This window comes from Miniopterus schreibersii, assembly GCF_964146895.1.
Source record: "Miniopterus schreibersii genome assembly, chromosome: 10".
Classification (NCBI taxonomy): domain Eukaryota; kingdom Metazoa; phylum Chordata; class Mammalia; order Chiroptera; family Miniopteridae; genus Miniopterus; species Miniopterus schreibersii.
In genome coordinates this window covers 64,955,280-64,978,082 of record NC_138110.1, presented here as the reverse complement: position 1 = coordinate 64,978,082, position 22,803 = coordinate 64,955,280, and the positions used below count along the sequence as shown (strand labels likewise).

The following is a 22,803-nucleotide window of genomic DNA, read 5'->3' as shown; positions in this document are numbered from 1 at the left end:
CACAGATGAAAGCTTTCTCATTTTTTCTGCAACCCAGGCCCCCTCTACTAACGACTGGGGTCCCCTCTTGTGAGGTAACCAGCATAAATGCTTTATTGTCACTTTATTGTCACCTCAGGCAGGTAGGGGCTGTTGCATGTCCTGGGCGGGCATAATGACACATTGGCAGGGCTGAGACCAGTCCTTAGTGTTCCCTTTGTCTGCCTGGTGCCCCTCCCCCATTTTGTGGCTGGGATAGGGTTCAAGTGGGTCTTTCACAGGTTGCCCTTGGGGCCATCATCTGCCCTGAAGGAAAGCCCACCCCCAGCATGCTACCCCCACATTCCCTCATAAGTGCCTTCACCCTGTGTGCACCTTCTCATCAGCCTGCTATTGCCCTTTCTACAATTAACAGTCATACTTGAGTGGTCAGCACCACACCCAGGCCACCCGTCCCTCCTGTGTCAGCTTCCAGTCATTTTTGTGTGGCACAGGGCCGCTCCGCCCTACTCCCTGTGTGGGCTGAGCCCTTCAGTCAGTGCAGGGGGCCCAGTCCCGGCAAACCTTCCTTCTGCTGCCCCTCCCGTGTGGCCTAGCCTGGCCTCCTCCGCCTAACTGCACCCCCATCCCCCAATTCGGGCCAAGGCCCAGTCTTCTGGAGCAGTCCGCCTTCGGAGTCACGCGTTCCTGTGGGCGTGCCGACCAAGCCTCCGTGACCCCAGTCCTTGGCAGAGCCCTTGAGCCTTACAGTCAGTGAACCAGGGCTCAGTCCCAAAGCCAGAACCTCTGGACGCGTCTCCCCCGCCCCTCGACCTCCTCCCTTGGGCGGGGTGGGGGGGTGAGGGACGCGGGTATCAGAACAAGGATGTTTGTCCGCCGCTGCCACGTCTCCTGCTCGGGGCCAGAGGGCGGAGCCAGACAGAGCGGGGCTGGCGCCGCGCCCGCTCGCCTTCAATTAGAAAGAAAGTCAATGGCAGCACGCACCGAGCGATTGGTGCTGACGTCGACGGCAGTGACCTTAATCTCGGTGTCTCCAAACTGCATGGCAGCGCGGATCTCGCGGCGGCCGGGGGGCCCCCCGGCGGCGGGCGCGGGCTCGAGCTCGAGGCTGAGCGCGCCACACTTGCGCACGCCCGGGTCGGTGATGAAGCGCGCGTCCTCGGCGGCGCAGCAGTACAGGTTGATGAGCACGCGCCGCTGGCCCGGGCGCGCGGGGCAGTAGCTGCGACGCACCTCCTCGCCCAGAGCCACCGACTGCTCCGCAGCCACGAAGCGCTCAAAAACGTCGGTGCACCAGCGACGGCCGTCGCGGACCAGCAGCTTGTCGGGCGGGTGGCGCCCGTCCACAAAGCGGTTGAGCACGCCCACGCCGTAGGTGAGCGGCGAGCGGCGCACCCGCACCACGCCGGGCGCCTGCCCGAACAGCACGGCGCCCTTGAGGATGGTGAGGCCCACGTCGTGCGGGACCACCACGCGCAGGCCGCGAGGACCCAGCGCCGCCTGCACTGCGTGCTGCAGCACGGCTGACTCTGCGAAGCCGCCCACCAAGAACAGCAGCTTCACACCCTGCACCTCTGGCCGAGCTAGCAGCGCCTCTGCGGGATGGGGTGGAGGGGTGGGGGTAAGAAGAAGGAGGGAAGGGGAGGAGAGGGACAGCTCGAGCTGCTGAGGCCACCACTAGGCGGCCACTGGCACCTCTTCTCCACCTGCCTGGCAATTAGAAACTAGCTGTTTCAACTATAAAACGGTTGTCCGGTTTTGATGAAGAAAAACTCTGAGTGCTTTCACTGAGTGCTCTGCCTGCCCAACAATACACCCTTCCCCCGCCATGGAGCACCTGAGAGAATATGCACCTGTTAAACGCCTAGTGCCTGCAAGACATTGAGCTCACACTCTAGATACTTCGGCTCATTTAAATCCCTGTGATAATAGTTTTGGGAGCCTGATACTATATCATTCCATTTTATAAATTGGAAAACGGAGGCACCAGAGGTTATTTAACTTTGCAAGACTACACATCATCCCTCCTAGCTCTTAATTCCCAACACACTGACTCCTCCAGGTGTTCCAGATGATTCTAGGTGTCATTCCAGTGCATGGATGTGTGGAGGTTTCCAGGCACTAATAGCAGCAGTTATTCCCGCATCTGGGTGTGTATGTGGGGGTAAATGGAGGACCCAAGCTCAGGCGCTCACCTATGTGTTGGATGATCCCGCTGACTGTGGGCTGAAAAAGCTCGTTCATGGCCTCACAAGACATCCTGAGCATCCCCTGTGACGACCACTTCACGAAGTTCACGCTGCAGATGGAAGGGGCACAGGCGCATGTATCAGGTACCACTGCTGCTCCAGGCCGATGTGCCTGGGACTGACTGCACATGGTGTGCTGTCCCAATCCACACTCTCAGGGGCTCTAGCCAGGGCCTGCTTCTGTTCCAGGCATAAGGTCCCAGGAGAGGGTCTTCCCTGGCACCGTGTGTGTGTGTGTGTGTGTGTGTGTGTGTCTGCGTCCGCGCGAGCCTGCCTGGAGGGAGGGGAGGAAACACATGCTGGCCCTTTCCCTGGGCCCCTGATTCAGTTGCTCCAGTTGGGGCTGCGCATTCTAGCTGGGCTACCCATGCTCCGCCCCCCCCCCCCCCCCCCCGCGGGGCTGGCTGGAGAGGTGTGCGAGCTGTGCATTAGGCTGACTCCTACTGCCCCCTGCGGCCTACACCCTCCCTTGTAGGGGCGTTCCCCATCCGCACGCCCCGCCTGAGCCCGGGGTACCCGGGCCCACCTGCTCCTGCGCAGGGCCGTCTCCACGTTGTGGCCTCGCTGCTTGCGGTAGAAGTCGATGAAGGAGAAGGGCAGTGAGATGTTGAGCGCCCCCGCACGGTGAGGGCCTGCCGTGCGTTTGCGGGCTTCGAAGGCTATGGTCAGATCTACCCAGGCTGCTGGCCGTTGCCTTTTGAAGGTGGCAATGAAGTCCGCACCGAAGATACGACCCAGCAGCTGCTCGAAGGCCAGGTCCACGCCCACCGCGCCATAGGGGCCACCTGGGGTGGGGCAGGGGATGAAGGGGACGCCAGTGCAGACACCTCGGCCAGCGGGCGTTGGAGGGCTGGGTATCCAGGGCGCTGCCGGGCTACTCACCCGACGCCTTGTAGAGCTCCTTGAGGGTGCCATGGGGCTGCTCCAGCTGGTGCACGGTCAGGTCCACCGTGCCTCCTCCGCAGTCTGCCACCACGTAGCGGTCTCCTGCAGCGGCAAGCACACTCTCGTGGCCTGTCTTGCACCCTCAGCCCTGCACCTCCTCCTGACCAGCCTCCAGCCCTACCCCAGATCCCGAGTCCAGCTTACGGGGGTGGTGATGTGGAGGTGTGCGAGGCTTCAGGTGCTTGAACCTGAGGCTACCAGGTAGGGGCACAAGGTGTGTGTGGGGAAAATAGTCCAGGGCTCTGCAACTCCATCCGCAGAGAATCCCAGGAAGGAGCGTGAGGGAGGGGCATGGCTGTGAGGGGGGTGAGGGTGCAGGTGACTGTGAAGGGGCTGCCAGGTTAGCTACAGCAGATGTTGGAGGGAGGGGCGGGTGTCTAGGGGCTGGGGCCAACTTCATGAATGTTCCCTTCTCCCATCAGCATGTGAGGTCCCCCTACGGCCCAAAACATATCCCCCCATCTCCCCACCTGCTTGCATCTCTGCCCATAGCTCTCCGACCCCGGACTCCACCAGGAACGTGCGGCTGTGCCGGGACCTTCGCAGCTGCTCACGGGCTGCGGGGTTGAGGGGCAGCAGGACAGCGAGGTTAAAGGAGGCATCTCAGCTACCACACTCAACCCTCATCCTCCCACGAATGCCCTCCATGAGCACCTGGAGCAGCCAGTGCTCCTGAAAATCTGGTTCTACATCTAAATGGGAGGGGGCAGTGTTGATCCCCAAAGTGTCCAGAGAAACCTGATGGGATGACCTCATGCTCTGTAACCAACAGCTGAGGGGAAGCATTTCTAGCTGCAGGACCAGGGCTCAGGCTGTGGCAAAACCAGGGTTAGGAGAGTTTGAAGGAGCTGTGTGTGCATGCAGGGTAGATCTTGGTGGATCCAAGGAGCACAGGACTTGGAACCTCTCCCTGTCATGCTAAACAGGGTTGACTATAGCTGTCTCAGTACCTGGTCCTGGCAGAAGGAGCTTGGGGCTGATGGGGGGGTGGGGGGGAGGAATAGCTGATGTGGCAGGAGGGGAGGAGAGGATTCAGTGGTTGTTTAGGGGAAAGCTCCCAAAGACCTCCCCTTTGGCTCAGATTAGCGGCTGACTTCATCCTTTGTCAGGACCCAAGTACCCGTACCAGGGTAGGCTATCGCCGCTAGGTCTAATCCTAACCCTAACCATCTCTCTAACCCGAACCTTCAACATAACCCAAACCCTAGGTCTAATCCTAACCCTAATCATCTCCCTAACCCTAACCCTCAACATAACCCTAACCCTAGGTCTAATCCTAACCCTAATCATCTCCCTAACCCTAACCCTCAACATAACCCTAACCCTAGGTCTAATCCTAACCCTAACCATCTCCCTAATCTTAACCGCCAAACTAACCCAAACCCTCCGTCTAATCCTAACCTTAGATCGAATCCTAACCCAAAACATCTCCCTAACCCTAACCATCAACATAACCCTAACTCTAGGTATAATCCTAACCCTAACCCTAACCCTAACCCTAGGTCGAATCCTACCCCTAACCATCTTCCTAATCCTAACCCTCAACCTAACTCTAACCCTAGTTCTAATCCGAACTCTAACCATCTACCTAACCCTAACCCTCAACCTAACCCTAACCCTAGGTCGAATCCTACCCCTAACCATCTTCCTAATCGTAACCCTCAACCTAACCCTAACCCTAGTCTAATCCGAACCCTAACCATCTCCTTAACCCTAACCCTCAACATAACCCTAACCCTAGGTCTAATCCTAACCCTAACCATCTCCTAAACCCTAACCCTCAACATAACCCTAACCCTAGGGCTAATCCTAACCCTAACCATCTCCCTAACCCTAACCCTCAACATAACCCTAACCCTAGGGCTAATCCTAACCCTAACCATCTCCCTAACCCTAACCTTCAACATAACCCTAAACCTCAGTCTAATCTTAACCGTAACCATTTCCCTAACCCTAACCCTCAACATAACCCTAACCCTAGGTCTAATCCTAACCCTAACCATCTCCCTAACCCTAACCCTAGGTCTAACCCTAACCATAACCCTCTCCCTAACCCGAACCCTCAATCTAACCCTAACCCTAGGTCTAATCCTAACCCTAATCATCTCCCTAACCCTGATCCTCTCCCTAACCCTAACCCTAGGTCTAATTCTAACCCTAACCATCTCCCTAACCCTAACCCTAACCCTAGGTCAAATCCTAACCATAATCATCTCCCTAACTATAATCCTCAACCTAACCCTAACCCTATGTCTAATCCTAACCCTAACCATCTCCCAAACCCTAACCCTCAACATAACCCTAACCCTAGGTCTAATCCTAACCCTAACCATCTCCCAAACCCTAACCCTCAACATAACCCTAACCCTAGGTCTAATCCTACCCCTAACCATCTCCCTAACCCTAACCCTCAACATAACCCTAACCCTAGGTCTAATCCTACCCCTAACCATCTCCCTAACCCTAACCCTCAACCTAACCCTAACCCTAGGTGTAATCCTACCCCTAACCATCTCCCGAACCCTAACCCTCAACCTAACCCTAACCCTAGGTCGAATCCTAACCATAACCATCTTCCTAATCCTAACCCTCAACCTAACTCTAACCCTAGGTCGAATCCTAACCATAACCATAACCATCTCCCTAACAGTAACCCTCAATCTAACCCTAACCCTATGTCTAATCCTAACCCTAACCATCTCCCAAACCCTAAACCTCAATGTAACCCTAACCTTAGGTCTAATCCTAACCCTAACCATCTCCCTAACCCTGATCCTCTCCCTAACCCTAACCCTAGGTCTAATCCTACCCCAACCATCTCCCTAACCCTAACTACCAACCTAACCCTAACCCTAGGTCTAATTCTAACCCTAACTATCTCCCTAACCCTAACCCTAGGTCAAATCCTAACCATAATGATCTCCCTAACTGTACCCCTCAACCTAACCCTAACCCTAGGTCTAATTCTAACCCTAACTATCTCCCTAACCCTAACCCTAGGTCAAATCCTAACCATAATGATCTCCCTAACTGTACCCCTCAACCTAACCCTAACCCTAGGTCTAATCCTAACCATAATCATCTCCCTAACCGTAACCCTCAACCTAACCCTAACCCTAGGTCTAATCCTAACCCTAACCATCTCCCTAACCCTAGCCCTCAACATAACCCTAACCCTAGGTCTAATCCTAACCCTAACCATCTCCCTAACCCTAACCCTCAACATAACCCTAACCCTCGGTCTAATCCTAACCCTAACCATCTCCCTAACCCTAACTCTAGGTGAAATCCTAACCCTAACCATTTCCCTAACTGTAACCCTAAAACTAACCCTAAGCCTAGGTCCAATCCTAACCCTAACCATCTCCCTAACCTGAACCCTGAACATAACCCTAACCCTAGGTCTAATCCTAACCCGAACCCTCAACATAACCCTAACCCTAGGTCTAATCCTCACCCTAACCATCTCCCTAACCCGAACCCTCAACCTAACCCTAACCCTAGGTCTAATCCTAACCCCACACTCAGGGCTAGGCTGAGTCCTACCCTCCTCAGACAGAGCTCCCCCAGGGCTAGGAGAAACCTCTGCCTTCAGATTTGGCTCCCCCAGGTCAGAGCTGGGCCTCCTCATTCAGATTGAATTCCAGGTAGGACATTTCTGCCCTCTCAGATTGCCCTTCTCCACAGTAGGGGGCCCTCTCCTTCATGCTGAACATAGTTGAGCCCCTGGTCTCAGTGACCCTGGAGGTGGCTCACCTTGTCGGAAGCTGGAGTCGATTGAGCGGCGCTCACCCAGGCGCCCACTGCCTGGGGCCCGGCTGCTCAGGTCTAGGAGCTGGTGCAGACGCAGCTTGCGACAGTAGACAGAGGCAGCCTCAGGCTCCAGGGCGATGAGTAGTTGCTCTGCATTCTCTCTGGACACCAGGCCGGCCTGGGGATGGGTTGTGGGCAGGGCCAGGAGCTCCATGGGCTGTCATATCTAATATGGCACCCGAGGCAGGCAACTAGGGCCAGTGGGACTCCCACCTCCTCCTCATCACACCCCATCCATGCTGCACGGATTTGGAGCTGCCTCACAGTCACCCTGTGAATGAGCTTGGCCACAGCCAGGAACATCATAGGACTGCCCAGCAGGAAGAGACTCTAGACAGAGTAAAAACCTAGAGCACATGGGATCTGCCCCTCTGAGCTGCCCAATCTGGCCTGGGCTGCAACAAGGTCCCCTTTACAGGAGCAGGGCTGGCTGGGCAGCTGGGCACTGGCGGAGGGTGTTAATGGAGACTATAGCATAGTATGTGTGTGTGTGGAGGGGTGGTGGTGAGCAATGGGCAGACCATCAATCAAAGGAGATGATAAGGGCCCCCTCTGGCTCACTGAACCCTCCTCCTCCATCAAGCTGGTGTCAGACAGTGGCCATAGGCCTCCCCACTCCCAGGAGAACTTTGTTCTTGGGGAATCTAATGTAGGAGGAAGGAAACTCTAACGAGTGAAATTCCAGGCACCAAGACAGGCCAGTTGAGGGGGAAAAAACACTTGGGAGCTGTTACTTCCTGCATCAGGACGGGGGAATCCCTGTGAAAGTCTTTTAGGGTTTTGTGGGATTCCCTGGATTCTGATCAGGTGGGGGATGGGGAGGGGTAGGTATTGAGGCTTCCTGCCCAGGGCCAGCCCTTCCTGAGCTGGCAGCCAGGGAACAGTGTGGGAGGAAGCAGGATGGGTAAACTGGCAGGGGGTGGGGCACTGTGGCTGGGGGGGTATTTGTTCTGGCTGGGCACAGCCTTGCTTTCATTCTGGTCTTTGCAGCGGGATGCCCACTAGGTTTAGGGTTAGCTTCTTCCAGTGACAACACAGGCACCTGGGGCATGCCTGACCCGTGGGTGTGTGTGTAGGTTGGGGGCCTTGGTATCCTCCAAGGGGTCTACATGCAGCTCTGAGATCCCTTTTGTAGGTTCTAATGTGTCTCCTAAGGCCTCAGGGTCAGGACCAAGTAGAGTCTTGCTCTGGAAGGCTGTGTTCCCTTTTCTACCCCCATTTCTACTAGAGAGGGGGTGCCTGAGCTGCACCTATCCTTTCTCCAGACTTTTGGGTACCTCTTATGGTAGGAAAACCAGCAAATATTGGCCCACATCACCTCCCTTCATGGTTTCATAGTCCTGTTTCCTGTGCTCAAAAACTTACAGTGGGGCCATGGTGGTGGTGGTGTTCTTGAAAATACTGATGCTGGCTGAAGTAGATGTACTCAGTACCCTGCCCAGCTACTGGGAGTGTTGGCTGCTGTTGGCTCACAGCTGCCCCTCTCTCTGGAGAGCTGCCCTCAGCTCAATGGGAACCAGATAAGAGAGGATCCCCCCTCTCCCCAGTAACCAGTGACACACGGGTATGGATGCACAAAAACCTGGCCCCGTTGCTGTGGCCAACGCTGGGGTACAGTTCTCCCTCCAGAGCTCTCCATGGGATCAGGCTGAGGCCAGACTCCAGCTGAGACCACATCCCTGCTCAGCTCTTTCTTTTTCTTGTCCTGCTTCCCTTACCCCCTTTCTCCTGAGAGCCTTTCTTCAGTAGACCAATGCACACGATTCCCCATTCTGGGCTCTGCTTTTAGGAAACCTGGCACGACACAGGCTAAGCTGTGTGGGATGTGCCTCAGCCCTCTTTCCCTACAGTGCTCCCTCCCTCCAGTGGCAACAAAGTGGCCCGCAGGTAAAGGATGGAGGTCTTCACACAATGAATCTCTGGTCCCAAGGGTGGTGGGGTGAATGAGGGTATGTATGGGGCCATCCCTGGGGCCCTCCCGAGCAACATCCACTGCTCTGCCTGCATGTCCTCACCAGGTAGGCAGCCTCCCGCATGAATTGCTTGGCTGGTTGTTTCCAGATGGCAGGCACCGTCAACACCCAGCGCACAGTGTCCTTCTCTGGCAATGATGGGCACTGCTCTCTCAGCTCCTGGAGCAGGAGGGGGGAATGAGGTGAACAGCTGTCTTCAGCCCTCTATGGGAGCTGGAAGAACTAATCAAGCCTCAGGAAGAGCTTCCCAGCAGAGTTGGAAAAATCCCTAACATTCTCCCTCCACCAATATCTGTATGGTTGATGCAGGTTCTGCCAGACAAGAAGGCAGGGGAGAAGATGACAGTGGCTACCCATCTGATAGGCAAGGGATGGGTTAAGGGGAAAGGATGGGCCTGGGGGTCCCTTGACCACCTTGCAGGGATGGGGCCACAGCACACCTGAAGAGCATGCTCCTTGAAGAATCGCAGGGCATGGGCGAACACCTCCAGGGCAGGCATTTTCTTTCCATTTACTGCCTCTAGCTGGGTCTTCAAGGTGAGATCCTGTCAGGGACACAGGGCCATAGTTCTGCCCCCATTTCCTGACAACCTGTCTTTTAAAATCACCCCATTCCTGGTGCTTACCTTCCTGGGCATCGTCCCACTCTGGCTCTAATCTTACCTTAGTTTTGTCCCCAGCCCCTCTTTAGCCCTGCCCCTCCTCTAACACTATCCTCACCCTTAGCCACGCCTTCACCCCTTATTTACTTCCAAGCTCCGCCCTCTTAGCCACTACAGGGGGGTCCCTCCTCCCCTTTTAGCATTGCCTACCTTCCATTACTCTCCCCCCCCCCCCCCCGCTGGCCCCCCGCTTCCCAGGCTGGAGCTGGTCCTGAGCCAGAATGTGACTCACAGTGGTGCTGTGGATCTTCATCTTGAACTTCTCGAAGTAGAGCCAGTCCCGTGCCTCCTCAGGGTCTAGATCGTGGTAATAATCACGGGCAGTGTAGCCAAAGCTGTGAAAGGCACCCTCAGGGGTCAGCAGGAGGCAGGTGGGGGTCTTCTGGTGCGCCACACCTGGGTCCCCGCCCTCCCATTTCCTGTGGAGACACAGGGCTATCAGTGGGGTCAGCACCAACCCTCTCTTCGAGGGGTTGAATGATGGCTCTGGGATGAGCTGTGTGCCCTTGGCAGGCCACTTAGCCTCCCCCAGTCTCAGTCTTCCCACCTATAAAATGGGAATAATAATAGTACCTGCCTCTTAGGGTTCTTGTGAAGATGAAGATGGTGCTTGGCATCCAGTTAAATCTCCATGAATGCTGCTCTTGGATCCTCCCTATCCATGGGGCCACAGGATCCATCTGACATTCTCGGTTCCCACTCTCAAGAGGTATACCACTTGACCTCGCTTCCCTGCACCCTTAACAGGCGGCAGCAAGCCATCATCCATCCATCAGCCTGCATCTGGCTTCCTGATGTGTCTCCAGGACCCTAGCAGAGGCCTTCTCCCAGCCAGCTAGTTTGCCCCACTCAAGGCTGTCTTCCAAGGCCAAGCTCCTTCAAGGCATTCATGACATTCCTATCTGACTCACCTCAGCAGCAATACCCCAGCTGACTGCACCTCTGTCAGGTCCCCAAAAACCTGAATGAGATTCCAAGTCCCCCTATCCACAGGCCCATGCGGACCTCCACACAGAACCCCCTGCCCAGTTCTCTGACCTGGAGAATCCTTCCCCTCTTCCTCTGCCTTCCCTGATGCCCTGACCCATCTACGCCAAGCTTGCGACTGTGGCCCTTTGGGGAAGGAACTGGGAATCCAGGCAGAATGTGCACATGCTTAGAGGTGTGAAAGAACAGGAGAACTAACTGTACGTTAGCTCAATATGCAGCAGGAGGAAATACAGGAGTGCTGAGGTCAGCTGAAAAAGAACTCCAAATGCCATATCAGAATTCCATTTTGGTGAGGTTTATGTTGGGGAGTGAAGCAGCATGACCACATTTGCCTTTAGAAAGGCCACTAGGCCTCATATAGCAATAGACTGGAGGGGAGGGAAGATGGAGAAGAAAAACTATCCAGCCGTGGAGAGAAGTGGATAGGTACTCCAGAGACATTAGGGAGACAGGAATAATGGGCCTTGGTGGCTGGTGGGGTGAGGAGGGCTTGAGAGGAGGCCAATGACTTCCTATGACTGGCACCTCCACAGGTGACAGTGTCCCTTCATGTGTCCTTGGCTCCAGCATGGGGCCAAGCATGGCCTCAGCTGCTGTGTGCTGACTCCTAGGGGGCTGTAAATGCTCAGAGCCTTTGTGGCTTTATGTGGATGTGGAGGGAGCAGAGAAAGGGGAATGACAGTCCAGGCTCATGAAGGCCAAGTCCTTGTATCTTTAGAGCAGTGATCTTCCTATTTGTCTCTCCATCCACCTTTCCATCCAGCCTCCTGGGCCCTGGGAAAGCCCCTTGGTCCCCCATTCCAGCCAGGGTTGAAAGCTTTGGGGGTCTTCTATTGCTCCACCTATTGGCTGCAGCCCCACTAAGATACACTCTAAGGATTAGGGTCTGCAGGTCTGGAGGGAAGGTTCAAAGAAATGTTTTGTTCAAATAAAATTCAACAACAGAATGGATTTTTTGAACATCTCTTTCATAACAACTGTGCGACTTGTGTCAACTTGGTTAACCCTCTAATCCTTCATGTCCTTGTTGTTTTTTAAATACGCTTTTACTGATTTTTAGAAAAAAAGGAAGGGAGAGGGAGAGACGGATAGAAACAGCAATGAGAAAGATACATCAATTGGCTGCCTCCTGCATGCCCCCTACTGTGGGCATGGACCTTGACTGGTGATCTCTTAGTGCATGGGTCAATGCTTAACCACTGAGCCACACCAGCCAAGCCTTGTTTTTCATTTGAGATGTTGGACCTAGGAATGTGCCTCTAGGAATCTACTCCATAGAAATCCCAGCACGAGTTTTCTAGGAAGGAGATTCACTGCAGCATTTTTTATAATAGTGAAAAATTAGAGAACCTCTCCTCCCCCAAAAAATTATCAGTAGCAGAATGGATAAATTATGACAGCCATACTGTGGACTACTATGCAGCTGTTAAAAGAAAGTGGTAGCTCTACATATTGACAGCAAATGTCTACAAAATAGTGTTTAACATTTAAAATAAGGCAAATTGGCCCTGGCCTGTGAGGCTCGGTTGGTTGGGTGTCGTCCCCTGCACCAAAAGGATGCTTGTTCGATTCCAGTCAGGGCACATGCCTGGGCTGTGGGCTTGATCCTTGGTAGGGGACATGCAGGAGGCAGCCGATGGATGTTATGCTCTCACATCAAAGTTTCTCTCTCAAATCAATAAAAAAATAAGGCAAATTGTATAATATCCCACTTTTATTTTAAAACACACACACACATATATACATATATGTGTGTATGTGTTTGTAAACAAGTATATACATATATACATATATGCGTATGTGTTTTTAAACAAGCCCAGATATTTGTGTACTTTACCTGTTTGTTTGTTATATCTCAATAAAATGTTTAAAAATTAAAAATAGAGCCCAGCCTGGCCGGTGGGGCTCAGTGGTTGAGCGTCAACCTATGAACCTGGAGGTCACTCTTCCATTCTCTGTCAGGGAACATGCCCTGGTTGCAGGCCCCATCCCCAGCAAGGGGCGTGCAAGAGGCAGCAGATGGATAGTTCTCTCTCATCATTGATGTTTCTCTCTCTCTCCCTTCCTCTCTCTGAAATAAATAAAAAACATAAAAAAATAAAAAATAAAGCCTGACATTTCCTGCAGAGGGCAGAAAGCTGCTCCAATAGAGGCTGGGAGCCCAGGCCTGCGGCCATCCTCCAACCTTTTACTCCAGAAGGGAGCCCAGACTTTGAGTGGAAGGAGCTCTGAGGGTACCCCATGTCTCCTCAGTGATAGTACTTCTGGGACCAGGCCCAATCCAGAGTGTGAGGATGCCCGTCCCATCCCCATCTCCCAGGCCAGCAGCCCTCACCTCATCATGTGGATGGCCTCAGGGTCACTGGCAAAGCTGAAGGCATAGCCACTGGAAGTGGTACCGAAGTCGATGGCCACCACCACAGAGAAGGAGGCCTGCTGGGGAGCTCGGGCCTCAGGCTTCTGCAAGTGCAAGACCTAGATTTAGGGAGCAGCCCATGGGCCAGGCTGACTGGACATGGGAGCCCCACCTTCCCCTGGCTGTGGTCCAGCCCAGCCCTGGTTCACCTCTACCCATCAGCCTGCCTGGGCTCCCCTCCATTCCCAGACTCCAGGCTAATCCCTGGAGATGCCAACTGCCCCTCAGATAGCCCTGTGCAACTTTTAGCTCAAGCTCCTGCTTTCCCACTTCTGGTTCTCTGCCCACCTTCTGTTTGCACTGCCTTAGCCCCACCCCTATCTCACACCATGTCACAGCCCAGGCCCAGCTGGGAGCAATCACATTCCTCCTGGCAGCTTCATAGCACATGGACCTGTGTATATTTGACCCTGTTGCTCTTTGTGGCCACAGTGACACAACAAGACTGTCGGTTTTGTGGCAGAGGAGAGAGGCCCCATGCATATTCCCAGAATGGCCCCTGCCTTCTCCTAGGCCAGGCCTGGGTTCCCTGGCAACAAAGGGGTCCCCAGGCTGGATAACAAAGGTGAGGCCATCTGGGGTGGGATGACCCAGGGAGCTTGGGGGAGGGCTATGTCCTGGATACTTCAAGCTAGTAATTTCCAAACTATGTATTTTTTATCAATGTGTCCCTCTTCCCCAGGTGGGGCTATTGCTGACAGGAAGGGGAGTAACTCTGGAAAGGCCAGTGCAGACCTTGAAAAACTACATGCTCAGAAATACACCTGCCCCAGGCAGGCTAGCTACAGTGGCCCCTGGATGTCAGCCTGAAGGGGGATATTTGGGTGTTAGTATGTGGTGCTCACTTCAGTAGAACTGTTCCCCCATGGTCCAAGGTTAACTAGGGTTAACCCTTCTGCAGAAAGCATGGCTGGAGTGTGCTGGGGCAGGGAGCACAGTGGCACCCCCAGCCCAGCCCAGGCCCTTCCAGGGCTGTGCGAGATACCAGGTCATGCTCTCTGGAGCACCAGTCCCCTCCACACCACCCAGGCCACCCACCACGCAGATCCCCACTCCAGGCTTACTGGAGACTGTGAGGGTGTGAGGGGGGCAATGCCACAGCTTTCCTGAGTCCTTGGGGAGCCGGGCGGGCTGGGAACGGGGGACCGCTCTGGGCTGGAGCCTGAAAAGAGAGGGTAAGTCATTCTGGCACAATGAGGGTAGGGGGCTGGTGGCTAGGCCCAGGCCTGGGAGGTTCTCCCATCAGTCCTTGGTGGGCCAATGCAAGGATGCCTGCTGAGGAAGGGGGACTGGGTGGGAGGGGAGGGAGGACGAGACTGAGGCAGGGAAAACTGAGGCAGGAGCAAGCTGAAGGCTTATTATCAGTTAGAGGTGACCTTCTGTGGAAGATGACCCATGCCTCACCTGAGGACTCCCTCAGCACCTCTCAGACACAGTGCGGGAAGGGAGAGACAAAGCAGCATTGTGGGAGTGGGGGAGACTGAGTTCAGAGATAGGAGAGCAGAAGAGATGGGGTGGGTGAGCTCCTGCCTGGGGTGGGGTGGAAGGTGGAGAAACCAGAAAAGGTGGGGGAACTACAGACCTAACTGTTCCCCTCCTCCTAGAGTTCAGCCACATGGTTCTAATCAGAACCTGAGGGAGCAGCCCCCCTCTACTCCCCCTCAAGGGCCAAGGATAGTCCCAGCTGGCTGCCTGGTGAGAATCAAGGCAGGGCAGCACCTCCCCAGCCCAACCCTGAGCTGAAGGTGTCCATAAAAGTAGGAAGTGAATCCCAAGCCCCCCCAATCCCACCCCAACACACATACACCCGGAGCCAGCAGTGGGGCAAATGAGGCCCCACTGAGACTCTCTCGAAGGCCCAGGACTGAGCTGGACCTTCAGTGGGAGGAAGCAGCACAGCCCCCAGAAGGCAACCCAAAGCCTGTCTTGGAGGCTCAGGCAGCTCAGGGGTCTGCCTGGTTAGACATCCCCCAGGTGTGGGCTGTGGCCTGTCACCATCACACTGGGCGTTGCTAAGGACCCCTGTGAAGAGGACTGGGACTGCCCTGGGATGCATGAATGGGGAGGCGGAGGCTGACAGGGTCTGGCATGAAGACCCAGGACAAAGCAAACTGGTATGTCTGGCTTCAGGCTGAGCCAGGGCCTGTGCTCCCTCAAGGGATGCCCTGGCGTGTGGCCCTGACAGCTCCCAGCCCTTCCTGGCCTTGGGGTATCCTGGGAACATATGTGGGGGCAGGAAATGAGGGGGACTCTAGAAAGTGTCTGGACAGGGCTGGAGTCTGTCAAGGGGTGCTGGAGAGGCAGGGACATGGTGGTCACACCCTCAGGGCTCCCTTTTCTCGGGTGGCCAGCATGGACTTAGGCCCTTCCACCAGCTCTAGCTTGAAGGGCCAAGTTACTGTGTGGCTTGAGCCTGGGAATGGAGGCAGGAAGGAAGGCCCAGCCCACCAGGTCTTTGTGAGTGGACTTCCTGAGGGGTGTCCCTCCTGCCTCCTGGCCTCCCACTCCTGTAGAGAGGCCACAGGCAGATACACACACACACACACACACACACACACACAGAATTCTGCACACACAGATCTACGTGCAGATACACACTCTCACACAGGCCCTGTGCACAGAGATCTGCCCATAGGCAGACAGACAGACATATACACGAACACCAGGTCTTGTGCATACAGACCCTGCACAAAACATGAACATGCATACAGTCATTTGCACACAGAACTGCTCTGCACACACACACTAGTAGACATGTAGGGGGTCCCATGAACAGACATGTGCTGTGCACACTTGTGTATGACGGACGTGTGTGCAAACACGCACACTTACATACACAGTCCTGTGTGCACCAACCCTCCTTACACCACACACATACACTCTCAGGAACTTCTGGGAGAGGCACCTCTGTACAGACTAGGGCAAGTGGAGTGGTGAGTGGGGGCAGAGGTGAGGGGGTTCTTACCGATGTACAGCCCCTGCAGGCCCAGCTCCGGGACAGCCAGCATCTTTGCAGGCCCTGAGGCTGTGAACAGGAACAGACATGCAGAATCGCATTTATTTGTTCCTTTGTTCCCTCACTGAAGGCTTATTTGTTTTATTTATTTACTTTTGGCTGGAGTCTTTTGAAGTAAATCCCAGACATCTGTTGTTTCACCTATAAATTCTTCGATCTGTCTCTCCAACAGATAAAGACTTTAAAAAACATTGCCACAACACCATTATCATGTGTAACAAAATTAATTCCTTAATCTCATCAAATGCTCAGTCTCACAATCCCAGCTTGTCTCTAAAAGATCTTTCTAACAGTTGTTTTGTTGGAATCAGAATGCTCCTAAATGTTTTTGGTGTCCACTCTGTGCCAGGTGCTGGGGGACATCAGGGACCCAGGGGCCCACAAACTGGGGGGAAACTGGTTATAATCAGATAATCACCCAAGTGGATTTAAGATTACAAATGATGCTGTCAAGGTCACAGCTGGATACAAGTGAGGCAAAGGGAAGCATGATAAGGCTGGAGAGAGGGGCTGGGCAGGCCTTCGTAGACCCTATTTTAGATTTGGTTTTACATGAAGGGCAACAGCAAATCTTGAAAGGTTTGAAGTGGGAGAGTGGAGGTGGGGGCATGAATAAGTCTGTATTTTTAAAAACCTCTCAGGCTGTATGAGGAGTGTGGATTACAGTGGGACAGTATGGACGCAGAAGCCCAATCAGGGCTCCAGGCGACAGATGATGGTCATGGCTGAGTATCTTCAAACAGAAGTGGAGACACTTAAGTTAGAGGTTAAAACCAACAGGGCTTATGGGGGATGGCTGGATTGGATATGGGGATTTGGAAGAAGTTGTCAAGGGTGACACTATCTGATTCAAACTAGCAGATGGGTGGTGAGATGGAGAACACTGGAGATGGGCAGGCTCGCAGGAGGAAAAGGGCAGTGTTCTGGGTGCAGTTCTGAAACTCCTGAGGGAACAGCCCAAGGAGACAGAGGATATATGTTCTAGAGGTCAGGGAGAAGCTGAGGTGGAGGTGTGCATTTGGGGGCCATTGACAGAGAGCAGAGTGGGGGAAGGGAAGGGAACCTGCTCATAAAGGCTGACTCCAGAAAGGTGGGCTGGCCAAGGAGACCAAGATGCCTGCTATGGTTCAACGCCGACCTCAGCTATCAGATGGAAACACCTGTTGGAATGGCTCAGGGCCACATTGTGGTGGAATGACGGAGAAGGGGTAGGAGTCAGGTAAGCCTAGACAAGGAGAGAGCAGAGGGTAAGTGGCTGGAGCTAGCACTTCCAGAAAGGTGGTTGAGATCAGGAGCTGAATGTTAGACATGGGACAGGTTCAGAAACTCACCAGGGCAGAAAGCCCCAGATGCCTAGCAAGGGGAAAACTGGGAAAACAAGAACCTTGTCCCCAGGGGAACCTACCCTCCTCTAGCATATCTCTAGTCATGAGGTTTAGAGCCCCTGAGCGGTTCCTCCCTAAAGATAACATCTAGACCTCAGTTGTATTTCAGTTCCAGGTCCAGATAAGCAACAAAACAAGAGAAGTGGTGCAGTGGCTGCCTCAGGACCAGCTACATTGACTAGTGACCCCCAGCCCTGGCACTGACCAACCAGTGGAGACCAGGACCCTGAAAGAGCACACCTGGAAAGCTGATGAATATTCTGTTAAGACCCTCCCCTGAGACCTCCCCTAAGATTTCCACCAGCAAGAGACAGATAAATATGCTCAGGACAAAGGACGCAGCTGGAGCACCCCCTCCCCAGGGGAGCATGCCAGCAGCATTCCCTTCCCCCTTCTTCCCTCTAAGGGACCCTGTGAAACTTGCAACCAGGGGAACAATGGGCAGCAGCAGCTTGTCCCGGGCTTACTCCCTGAACCTGTCTCCAAGGGCCCCTTTTCTCTGACTTCTCAGTGAGCCAAAGCAGCCCAGCCTAGGTTCTCCTGCTGCTTCTTTTATGCTGAGCCCTTCCTTGTTTCACCGTCCTAAGTATATTTTTGTTGCCATCATGGAACCAGTACCCTTTGGCTCAGTGTTGTGTAGCCCATCCCTTTGGATATCCCCATTCCCTTTTCCTTAAATTAATTCAATTTTTCTTTATTCACCATCTGAGATGGCTATTTAGCCTGCCTGCACACCACTGACTTTAACCTTTCACTGATGTATGGGCAATACCTGGGGGAACATAAAGTTTGAGGAGAGCTGTCCAGAGCCCACTCCCTCTCTATAGCCAGTAGCCTGGTCAGGAAGTTTTCTAACAGAACATCAACAGACACAGAGTTGGGCCCTATGACCCCTCCCACACACACACATACATTTTTGTTCATGTACAGTTCACACATCTCAGCCCTGTCATGCACAGACACCCAGACATGTCTAGGATACTCCCCCATGGCCAGCACCATGGAAATTTCCAGACACACTCAATTCTGCTATTAATGAAGGTGCACAGTTGGATGCCCAGGAATCAGAATCAGGGGGATGCCTGGCAGGGTATGGCTCAGCGGTTGAATGCTGACCTAGGATCCAGGAAATTGCAGTTTGATTACTTGTCCAGGCACATGCCCGGGTTGTGGGCTCAATCCCCAGTTGGGGGTGTGCAGGAGGCAGCTGATCAATGACTCTCTCACTATTGATGTTTCTATCTATCTCTCTCTCCCTCTCCCTTCCTCTCTCTCTGAAATCAATAAAGATATATTTAAAAAAAGAAGAATGGGGGGAAATATAGGGGGCTAGTCATGGGCACTCATAGAGCAGCTGGGTGATGCTGGGAAAAGGGAAAGCACATAGACAAGGTAGGTACAGGCCTTGGGAGCCAGGCACAGGAGCCCATTGAGGGTGAAGGAGTGGGGTGCTGGAGCTGGTTCCCACCAGCTGGCAAAAGCTGATTCTCTACATCTCTTCCCAATTCCGCATTCATTCACATCACATTGGTAGCCATGGTGTGAGCATTTACACCACAGAAATTGGCAAACACTACAAATTAGGGTTTTCTCCCTTTTGGAGAGTTGACTGTAAAATATTTACTAGCACACATTGGATCAAGGCCACAAGAGAGAAGCTGGCAGCCCTATTTGGACATTGTTTCGATTCTTCAGCAAAAACTTATTGAGCATTTCTTTGTGCCAGGTTCTGAGCTAAGTGCTGGGGAAACACTTTGTTGAATGAATGGATGGATTTTCTGGACGAAGGGTTTTGTATCTGGAGGAGAAACAATTTAGGACCGCCAGGAAAAAAGAGTCAGAAGTCGTCCCTCTAAGCTGGATTCCACAACCAATTTGGGTACCTATAATCTCCCCAGCTGTCTGAAGCTGGTCCAGTTACCTCCCATCTCTGTGTGTGTGATTCACTGACGTCTCAGGGCTGGCAAGGGCCTATTAGGGCACCTGGCTGAATTGCATCCTGTTGCCTTTCTGTGCCCCAGTGCCTTTCCTGCAAAATGGATCACACAGGGGGCTTGTGAGGATCAAGTTCAGGTAAAAAAGGTGGTTGACAAAAGGCAGAGAGTTAGACAGATCTGAGTAGTAATCTTTCCCTTCATGCTGTAGATTCTGAATTTTCTCTTTAGAAGATTTGGGTCTTATTGAGAGTTTACTCTAGTCAATCTTCCTTCTTGAGGGAGGGAAGGAAGGATGGAATCAATTTGTGTTAAAGAAGGAGGATCCTGCTGATTTCTTGAGAGGTGGAGGCAGAAGGGGTGGCAGCACCATCTGTCTTCGGGACACCCGCACATCATGCACACACACTCAGAAACATTTAAGGAGAATGCTGACCAGGGGGCTCAGGACAACCTCAGCTCCTAAAAGCTATGTCTGGGCAGGCAGAGTCTACGGCTGGAAATGAGGTGAGGTAGACCCTGCCCCAGGGGCCCACTAATTTCAGACTGCTGATAATTGGGTGGGGCAGTTTGATTTATGCAGAAAGTAACTTCATTTCCTGACTATAAGCCCAGGCTAAACTCTGGCCCCAATCTGACCCTTACCCTACCCACAGACACAGATCCTTAACCCTGCCCATGGACTGACCCATCCTTGCCCATGGACTGATGACCCCTAGACCTTGACCTCATACCAACCTCTAATCTTCAGCTTCACCATGACTCCTGGCACTGACTTTTATCCAACAGGCATGATTTATTAGTCATTAGGGATTAGGACAGGGTGTGGCTGAGTAGGGACTCGAAACTGGAGACTCCCATCCTAGAGTGTCCCACAGAACCACAAGGCTTAGGACTTCTTGCCTGATGGAGAGAATTCTCTCAGGATCTATTCCTGGGGTGGGTGTGTCAAGGCTGGATACTTATGCCCCCCCAGAGTACTGGAGGTATGCTATGCTGCTGGATTTCAGGGCTCCACACATACCTGTCCTCTGCCCGTGAGGACAGAGCCCACCCAGCTCTTTACAGCTCTCCCTTCTCCCCCACACGTTCCAGCTTCTCCCACCCACTGCTCTCTGCTCAGCATCCTGCTGGCCCTTTAATGGAACAGGGCTGGACTCTCTCGGCAGGCAAAGTGAGGCCACAGGCATTTCTCTTAAGCCAGAGATTGGGCCAACCAGGGCCCAAGGGGCATATCAGAAACCCCAAAGGGCTGCTTCAGTATGTCTCTGGAGAGGAGCCCTCCAGGAGAAGGACTAGTGGGAGGCTCCTTCTGAGCTGGGGCAGAGGTGACAGAATTGGCCTCTTGAGGCCCCTCCTGTTCTCAACTTTTCTTTCCATACATCCTGCCCCACCCCGGTGGGTCCTCATCATGGGAGCAGCCAGTTCACAAACAACCTCTGTCCCACAGAGCCCAGCCCCTGAGCCCCTCCCATCCTCTGCCCACCAGTCCCGGATCACCTCCCTAACGGATCACCTCCCTCCCTGACCGTCTGGGGCTCCGGGCTGCCTTTGCGCTCGCTGGGAGTCCATATTTCAGAGCTCCCTCTCAGTCTCTCTTCCCCACACAAGCTTGCTTCCCAGACAGGCTCCACCGCCCTGCAGGGAGCCCAGACCCCACCCCACCTGGACGGGGAACTAGCCTCACACAGAGAAACCAGAGCTCCCTGCTCAGGAGGCCCGTCCGCAGTCTGGAACTGTGGCACCCTGGTCACCCAGCCACTCTGAACTTCTGGGGCCATAGGCCCTGGGACCGCCCTCCTCTCCCCTACACTTAACCCCCAGGTTTCTACCTCAGGTCTAGGTACCGTGCGCTCCACAAACTGGCCCCCTGGAGCAGCCCCCAGCCCCACCCCAGCCCCCAGCCCCCAGCCCCCAGCAGGGAGTCTCTCTGGCCCCTCATTATCAGCAGAGCGCGTGTGGGGTCCCAAAGCCCCAAAGGCTGGATGGGCGCCCACAGTCACAGCCCCGCTGGGAAGGGGGGCTTGCAGAGCTGTCCCCAACCCGGCCCCACAGGCTCAGGAAGTCTGTGGTGGGGTCTCGGCCAACGGCCCAGGACGGGATAGCCCCAGACGGGACGGCCACCCCGTGCGCCCTGCTCCCCTCCGGGAGCCCTCCAGGCCCCGTCCCGGAACTCACCTCCTCCCTGCCCGCAGCGCGGTGTCCGTCCCGCCGCCTCGACCGCGGCCCGCAGCCTGTGGCAGGGCCCTCGACGTGCGCCCGGCCCCTCGCCGCCCGCACCGCCCACCCCGCCGCCCCCTCCCCCAGGCCGGATGGCCGCGCCAGCCCCGCCGCCGGGTGGGCCCCGCGCGCTCAGCCCAGATGTGCGAGGCCGGGGCGGGGCCTGCCTGCGCGGGGCCTCCGCCGAGGGGCCCGGCCGAGCGCTTCCAGGGCCCCTCCCCGAGCCTCCGCAGCGCCTGGCGGTCCCGCTCCCCGGCAGCCCGGGGGGTGGGGAGAAGGGTGGGGGTGGAGGGAGGGGAAGAGGAATTCCAAACCCCCTCGGCCTCCTGCGGCTCCGCTGCGGGGGAGCTCCCCTGCCCGCCCCACAGGCCCACCCGGGTCCTGCTGGGGCCAGCGCGTCTGGAGAGCCCACACTCAGGGGAGGGAAAGCCCGCCCCCGGCCCCCCAGGCCTTTGACCCAGACCACCCGCCCTGCGGGCCCCAGCCTGGTCTCCAAGGGGAGAGGCAGGAGGGTGCATGTAGGGTGGAGGCTGACTCTGGGGTCTGGGGCCTAGCTCTGTCCTTGCTGAAGTTTGGGGCAGAGAGAGAAGGGTACTCACAGGCTGGGGCCCACTCGTGGCAAGGGGCTCACTCAGAACTCATCTTACCTCCGCAAGGACCAACCAAGCTGCCCTTCTGTGCGGGCTCCCAGCCTTCTTCCTGCCCTAACCCAGGTCCTCTTGGGGATGCTGGGAGGCAGCCTCCAAAAAGAGGGTTTGCAGGGTGGAGACCCCCTTTCTCTAGGCCCCTGTAAGGAAGCTGACTGACTGCGGCCCCCAGGACCTCCTTTTTCTAAAACCCTCACCCGAGAATATGTTTAATGATTTGAGAGAGAAATACATCCATTGGTTGCTTCCCATAGGCAATTGAACCCACAACCGACTGAGCCACTTGACAGGGACCCCTAGGACCTCCTTGTTCTGGTGGGGCCTCAGGGGACCCCTTCACCTCCACAAATGTGCCCCCAGAGAGACTCAGGCTGGCTCAGCCCTGCTCTCTGTGCTAAGGTACCTGGTCTCCCATCTGCTCCTCCAACCCCCTCCCAAGACAAGGCCCCCACAGTTCTTTGAGCTTCACAGTCGTCTCCCATTCCAGACCTTTGCAGGGGCCATTTTTCCTCCCTGGAGTACTTTCCCTCCTCCTCTCTGACCATCTAAAAGGCTCCCTAGCTAAAGTGTCACC

The 22,803-nt window shown here is 54.8% G+C and overlaps 1 protein-coding gene across 3 annotated transcripts; it reads right to left on the bottom strand.

The window, feature by feature from the left end:
- Positions 1 to 86: 86 nt before the first annotated feature.
- HSPA12B (heat shock protein family A (Hsp70) member 12B) lies at positions 87 to 21,721 on the bottom strand. 3 transcript variants are annotated; one of them, XM_081148219.1, is made up of 13 exons: positions 21,541 to 21,721; positions 15,993 to 16,052; positions 14,092 to 14,189; positions 12,947 to 13,071; positions 9,854 to 10,040; positions 9,400 to 9,504; positions 9,002 to 9,118; positions 6,930 to 7,104; positions 3,644 to 3,730; positions 3,111 to 3,215; positions 2,755 to 3,013; positions 2,175 to 2,278; positions 87 to 1,574 (listed from the first exon to the last, which is right to left on the bottom strand). In XM_081148219.1, exons 2-13 carry the CDS (start codon positions 16,033 to 16,035, stop codon positions 931 to 933), a joined length of 2,049 nt encoding a protein of 682 aa, XP_081004345.1. In that variant the 5' UTR covers positions 16,036 to 16,052; positions 21,541 to 21,721; the 3' UTR covers positions 87 to 930. The 3 variants fall into 3 exon arrangements, with proteins under 3 accessions (XP_081004345.1, XP_081004346.1, XP_081004347.1); XM_081148220.1 differs by lacking the exon at positions 14,092 to 14,189 and having other exon boundaries at positions 21,541 to 21,628; XM_081148221.1 differs by lacking the exons at positions 14,092 to 14,189; positions 15,993 to 16,052; positions 21,541 to 21,721 and adding an exon at positions 10,199 to 10,276 and having other exon boundaries at positions 9,854 to 9,918; positions 12,947 to 13,033.
- Positions 21,722 to 22,803: the final 1,082 nt, after the last annotated feature.